Source organism: Chenopodium quinoa, unplaced genomic scaffold (genome assembly GCF_001683475.1).
Source record: "Chenopodium quinoa cultivar QQ74 unplaced genomic scaffold, ASM168347v1, whole genome shotgun sequence".
In the NCBI taxonomy this organism is placed as follows: domain Eukaryota; kingdom Viridiplantae; phylum Streptophyta; class Magnoliopsida; order Caryophyllales; family Amaranthaceae; genus Chenopodium; species Chenopodium quinoa.
In genome coordinates, this window is record NW_018742577.1 from 2,675,500 (window position 1) to 2,682,510 (window position 7,011).

General features: G+C 37.0%; 1 protein-coding gene across 2 annotated transcripts; it reads left to right on the forward strand.

Moving 5' to 3' along the window:
- The first annotated feature begins 1,277 nt into the window (after positions 1–1,277).
- Positions 1,278–5,350, forward strand: LOC110720959. Of its 2 annotated transcripts, none has more exons than XM_021900064.1 (3): positions 1,278–2,173; positions 2,938–3,066; positions 3,355–5,350. In XM_021900064.1, exons 1-3 carry the CDS (start codon positions 1,640–1,642, stop codon positions 4,897–4,899), a joined length of 2,208 nt encoding a protein of 735 aa, XP_021755756.1. In that variant the 5' UTR covers positions 1,278–1,639; the 3' UTR covers positions 4,900–5,350. The 2 variants fall into 2 exon arrangements, with proteins under 2 accessions (XP_021755756.1, XP_021755757.1); XM_021900065.1 differs by having other exon boundaries at positions 1,284–2,119.
- The last annotated feature ends 1,661 nt before the right edge of the window (positions 5,351–7,011 follow it).

Here is a 7,011-nt window from a genome sequence, read left to right on the forward strand (position 1 = left end):
TTTTGTTGTTCACATTGAATACTCCTCAAAAAGAAAAACACTTACCCCGAGCAATATTAATTGCAGAATTCTCCCATTACGCGAGAAGTAACTTCCACATTACGTGCATTCTACCTCCCGTATCTTTACTAACTTGATCGTCGGAGGCGGAGCTCCTACCCCCAGGAGTCTTCGTGATTTTACAGGCACAGGCGTCGAAGGGCATTCTTGGAATTGTAACTCTCCCGCAGGACACATCAAAAAACCCCGAAACACGTACTACTTTTGATTTCAAAGTTTTCTACTATATACCTCTTTTTAAATTACATGTACTCAAATATATACGTTTAATCATTATTGGAACTTATTAACCCTCTTAATTGAGTGGGTTTGTTCATGTTATTTGTGCGAGCTATCATATAGGTGTTGATATTACCCGATCTAATTCATTTAACAACTCTTTATAGTGGAGCTCTAGAATGGATAGTCTTGTCTTGTTATTTTAATGTTTGTGTAAACAATTCACAAGTTGAGGATCAACTAACCCTAAGAGCTTATTTAATCTAAATTCTTAGCTAGAACTTAGGGTAATTCTATTTTATTCTTAGCTAGAGCTTGGAGGTGTAGGCTAATATTATCATATATTTAGTTTTTGTCTTTTATGGGCCTGAAATCGAAAATGTTTTTACAAATGAAGTATTTTATTTTATGCATTATTTACCCTGTTTGTTTCTAAATATTTAAAATAATTTGATTGACATATTTGTTATTGTACAAATTTGACTATAAGTTTATGCAATTTTTTTTTTATTTTTTTATTTTTATTTTTTTTTTAATTTCTTGCAACATATTTCTACATTGTACGATTTCAACGTGTACTTCATCAAAATTTTTTTTTTTTTTATAATTTTAACAAATATCTAATTTAAAATATTAACAATTGAAATTATACATTGACAAGCGTGAAAATAAAAAAAATATAGCAATTTAAAAACGGAGGAAGTATAATTAAGATTTGAAAAATCTACATTATAGTAATTTCAACAACATACAGTATTTTGCATCATACAATACAATCTAATTCTCGTAGTTCATTTTTATATACTAAGTATTATTAAAAATATGAAAATACGATCAAAGTTGTTGTAATAGTATAAATATTGCAAAAGCCAAATGAAGTATTTATTTGAATTATGAAAAAGGGGTCTTTAATCACAAAAATAAAAGATAAAATTTAAGTCAATTTTATGATGATATATTGATTGTACTCGTACAACAATAAACCATCTAAAAAGCCCACCAATTTCGTTCTCCAAAACATCAATGCACTTCAAGACTTTATTTATACGGCCAAATCCACATCCAGTCAAAATACTCCAAAACTAGCAAAAACAACAAAAACACATCGTTTTAACACACCCATCAATCCATACGACACCGTTTTACTGTTCACAGAATCCAATGCTTTTACTGTAGAAATATACGTTGACTCGTATAATTATACATATTCATACCACTTCTTCCCCTTTACTTCATCTTCTCTCTCTCTTCCCATCCTTTTTTTCCAGTTTGAGCTCACTTTCTCTCTCCTCCAAAACACTGAAAAGCTTAAATCTTTAACTTCAATGGCGGATTTTACAACTACCCATTTGCTCAAACAATGAAGATCACCCCTAACACCGACCTCTCCGCTTTACTCTCCTCAAAAAACCCACCTCAACCGCTAAAAACCCCAGATCTTCCCAAAAAAACCACCCGTAAAACTCCCCGGAAAACCGCCCGGAATACCCCTCGTTTGTCCAAAAAGTCCGGCCCTCCTACCCCTCTTCTCCGGTGGAAGTTTCACGAGGAGAGAGAAAATGGCGGTGTGAAGGATAATAATAATAACAATAACAATGGTGATGATGATGATGGCGACGCCGGAAATGTTGCCGCCGACGAGAAATCGCCGGAATGTCGCCGGAAATCGAGGAGAGAGAAAGTGGGTCCCCCTGTTTCAGCAAGGAAGCTTGCTGCTACTCTTTGGAGGATGCAGTTGGTAGTTCCTGAAAATGGCGGCGAAGGCGGCGGAGGAGACGGCGGTGAGCAGGTGAAGAAGCGGCGAGAGAAGAAAGAAAGTGAAGATCGATTAGGGTTTAAGGTGTGTTTTAACTCGTTGTTTGAGACTCAAGATCTGAACTTGAATTTATCCAAGGTTTGCTCATTTTTTGTTTTTCTTTCTAAAAAAAATTTCCCAAAAAAAAAAAAAAATCTATTCTGGGTTTTTTTTTAAAAAAATTGAAATTAATTAATGTGTTGATGATTTAATTCCTTAGCTTAGCTAAAATGAACTTTTAATTGGTGGATAATGTAACAATTTTTTATTTATTTATTTATTTTTTATTTTCTGCTATGAACTTTGCCAATCATTTTTGGGTAATTAATGTTGTACTTAGGTATTGGACCAGTGCATTAATTTGCTAGTTTCATTAAATTATATGGTTTTGAAGGTAAAGGAATGTGTTTTAAGATTGGAATTAAGTTGATTGAAAGCTGATTTTAGGGTTATTTGATTCAAATTTAGGATGTCCTGTTGAAAACTTTATGAATTATTATGATTTCAAACTGGGATGGCCTACCAGTATTTTGTGTGATTGCAATGCTTTTTGGAGTTGAGTAGGTGCTTAATAATGCAGATTTTATCCCTTTGCGTATCGAGTTCGGTCTTAGTTGTTATGGTTGATGGAAAACGTCGTGGTTTCTCACATGTAATGTTATCCCGATTATTATGGATCGTTGTATGTCACGATTGAGACCTTGTGTAATGTGTTGATCACTTGATGTTGACGTTGTAATAGATGTTGATGGATTAATTGGATGTTGTTGTTGAACCATTGTGAAGGTTTACTTGGGTGTTGTTTCTGAAAATTGATAGGAAGCATTTAGCTTTAGCTTGATTTCTTTCGTTCTGTATTGCAGCCTGCGAATGGGCATGGAGGTGATCGGTTATCATACCAACATGCTAGCAGAGAATGTGGTTCTGAGGCGAAAGAACCGCTTAGGAGCCCGTGTTCTGTTAATGGTCCAACCAATGGATATCATTGCGAGGTATATATTTTTAGTTTGATCAGTAAAATGAATCATTCTTTGTTTTTGTTAATCTATAGTGTTAAGTGTTAAGATCTTACTTTGCATATTCTTCCATTCTTGAAAGAATCTTGATGTTAGTGAAAAGTTTTTTGGTATGATGTATGCACAAAAAATTGATGGACATATTATGCTGATATGATGCTTGGAAAATTTTTCTGTTTGCATCCTTTTTTTTGATGCACTTTAGAGTAATATGCTTCTTTGCATGATCTAATGTGGACTACATTTCTATGTTTCCTGTCTTAGCGGCAATCTCCATTTCGCTTTACTAATTACGCAATGGAGGGGGCAACAAAGTGGGACCCAATTTACTCAAAGGAAACAGATGAACATCCTGATGAATTGAAGTCACTTGACCAAAAAGTAAATGCTGCCTCAATGATCTCTACTCTAGAGAAGGAACTTGAACAGGCTCGGGGTCGCATAGAAGAGCTGGAAGCAGAGAGACGATCCTCGAAAAAGAAACTTGAACACTTCTTGAAGAAGCTTAGTGAGGAAAGGGCAACATGGCGGAGCAGAGAACATGAGAAAGTTCGTGCTATAATTGACGATGTTAAAGCTGACTTAAGCAGAGAAAGGAAGAATCGCCAAAGACTTGAAATTGTCAACTCTAAGTTGGTCAATGAGATGGCAGAGGTTAAATTATCAGCAAAGAGATATATGCAGGACTACGAGAAAGAGAGGAAATCTCGAGAGTTAATTGAGGAGGTATGCAATGAGCTGGCAAAAGAAATTGGGGAGGACAAGGCTGAAGTTGACTCTCTCAAGAAGGAGTGCATGAAGATCCGGGATGAAGTTGAAGAAGAGAGGAAAATGCTGCAGATGGCAGAGGTCTGGCGAGAAGAACGTGTACAGATGAAGCTTGTTGATGCAAAAGTAGCTCTTGATCAGAAATATTCACAGATGAACTATCTTGTATCAGAGCTTGACAAGTTTCTCAGGTCTAAGGGTGTGAACCTTGATATGAACGAGATGAGGGAAGCTGAGCTGTTTACACGGGCTGCTGCATCTATAGACATTCAAGACCTTAAAGAGTTTACATATGAGCCATCAAACCCAGATGATATATTCGCTGTTGTTGAAGAAATGGTGATGGCGGAAAGCAATGTGAGAGAGATTGAACCATGTGCTGAATACAGCCCAGCAAGCCATTCTTCTAAAGTTCATGCCGTGAGCCCTGAAACCAACAACCATAGCAAAGAGAGTTTTCAGAGACTTTCGAATGTATATGGCAATCAGAGCGCTGACATGGATGATGATGGGAGTGGATGGGAAACTGTCAGCCATGCGGAAGATCAGGGCTCTAGTTATTCACCTGATGGAAGTATGATGTCGATTAATAGAATGTACCGGGATAGTAATGCCTCAGGTAGCTGCACTGAATGGGAAGAACAGGGCGGTGATGAGACACCCATTACTGAGATCAGCGAAGTCTGCTCAGTTCCTTCAAAGCAGTTTAAAAAGGTGAAATCAATCACAAGGCTTTGGCGATCAGGACCCAATAGTGGTGATAATTACAAAATAATATCTGTGGATGGTGTGAATGGAAGGCTTTCGAATGGACGGGTTTCTAACGGAGCTACCATGTCACCTGATCATGGATCCAATAAGAGTGGGATTAGCCCATCAGCTATGGTTGGTTGGAACTCACCTGATATTAATCGGGGGATGAAAGGTTGCATTGAATGGCCTCGTGGAGCACATAAAAGCAGTTTGAAGCACAAGCTCCTGGAGGCAAGGATGGAGTCTCAGAAGGTCCAATTACGCCATGTTTTAAAGCAGAAAATCTGATCTCATTGGAAGTAAAAAGGACTACCTTTCCCGTTCTTCTCCCCCCAGCCCGTGTAAACTACCGATCTCTAGAGGCGCCATTAGACGAGGTTGACTTCAGAAAAACCATAGGTAATAATACTTGATGAGCAGTCTCATGGATTTTGGGGGAGGTGTTTCTCCGCCAAGCTCTGGAGTGAAAATGCTCCAGCTAGGAATTTTGTTTACTCGCTCTTGCGACACACACTTAAAGATGGGAATAATGACGACTTTGGTTCGGGTAAGACCTACTGTGTTACTAAATATTCTTTGTAATTGGTGACACTGATGTCCCTTAATTTAAGGAGCAACTTTGTCATTATCAAAGTGTGCTAGCAGAGCAGATTTCTCTTTGTATTTGTACCAGTAGGATATCTATATTTGTAATTCTTGAAAAAACAGTTTGAGGAAAGTATATTCTCAGTAAAAAAAATCGCCTTTTTTCCTCAATGGAAGTGTTCGATCTTAAGCCATGTAAATCTGCTAGAGTGCTAATTACAGTATGATTTATTGCACTTTAGTGTTTAATAGGAGTAATATGGTGCTTACTAATATAAATTCAGGTTATGCAAGATAAAACTTAGAGCCAAAAATAAATCAATGGTTCTTTTGTGTTACAAAACTTCTCAATTGAGTCTTCATTTCCAGAAACCTGAAACTTGCAAGACTCAAGTGAGTAAAAAACTACACCAATTTCCCATTCCTTTAAGCCTGTAGATTAATATATATCGTGTTGTTCATTTCTATTTATGTCATTCTGTACTCTACTGAAAAAATGATCTTTGGCTAATAGAAGCTGTATTCACTTAAATTTAAATTGGAAACCATTCTTTTTTGCAAACAATATCAAACCTGAACACTTCAACCCATTTCCCCGAATACCCGATATCTACAACCAAAAGTTCTCCATCAAATTCAACTAAGTGATACTCTGTATTATCTTAATTTATGTACAATTGGTGGATATTGGTAAACTCGGCTACTTCCTTCTCCATCGTACACACCTCAATATCCCAGCGTGTGTTGTTGAAGCAGGGTAACCCGTTACGAGTGTCCACTTTATACAACCAGGGAGACTCCACCTCAACCATATGGCGATGAGTGGAGACAAGTAGCCTCTTAACCTTATAAAGTGAACACAACTTTCTCTTCTCTTCAATGTGGGATACGCATCCTAATACTTCTCTTCACTTTTATACTCTTTTAATATGGGACAACACTTTCACTCATATGTGGTTTTGTTCGTGGGCTCAACATTATTTGACATAAACCGCGATAACCATTCTTATAAGAGATAAACAAAGGAAGCAACTTGTTGGATTTGGTTCTTATTGGTTGGGCTGCTTATCAAGTAGTCTTACAGGTAGCTCAGAAACTGTCAAGATAAAACAAATGTACATACTGTGAGATCAAACAATATCATGTCTTGGGGAAGCTCAGCTCAGCTCAGCTCTTCAGTAAATGGACTTCCCTAGTTATGATGATAAGATGAGGAATCCTTCTGAGTATTTAGAGTTGTACTTGAAAGAATTGGGGGGTTGTTTGTGTTTAATGGTGAACTATCATACTAATAATTATACTCATATGTTTCCTCCTGGTAATGAGATAGGTAAATTACTATATCGTGCTGATTTATGGGTAATGAAAGAGTTTGCTATCAAAGAGTCTTGGTCTAAGTTGTTTAGCATTTGCGAGATGAACATTATTCAAAGCTGTCTATGTCTAAACCCTGTTGTCTACTCCAAAGACCGGCGGAAAATATTGATGGAGAAAGAAAATGTTGAGTTTGCCTGGTATGATCTCGAGTCCAAAGAAGCTATGGAACTTCGCTAGAAGATAAGCAACATTCTAAGAGGGAGTCTGCCAATAAAGAACAAAATGAGGTATACAAGTATTTTTTCGGCTATCTTTTGTGCCTATTGGCCTATTATATTCCTGCTGCCAAATCTATGCCTTGGTCTTGAAACAATGTCTTTGGAGTTTTGTTTGGCTTGTGATTTCAATGTAGACAAATCATAATAGCTTGGACGGTCACAATGCATACTAGATAAGATCATGTTTAGGTAGCTGGTTACTATTGTAAGTGCATTTTTA

Coding starts and splice junctions, on each gene's coding strand:
- LOC110720959 (XM_021900064.1), top strand. CDS start 1,640: ATGAAGATCACCCCTAACACCGACCTCTCCGCTTTACTCTCCTCAAAA. Junction 2,174..2,937: donor TGAACTTGAATTTATCCAAG/GTTTGCTCATTT, acceptor TCTGTATTGCAG/CCTGCGAATGGGCATGGAGG. Junction 3,067..3,354: donor CCAATGGATATCATTGCGAG/GTATATATTTTT, acceptor TTCCTGTCTTAG/CGGCAATCTCCATTTCGCTT.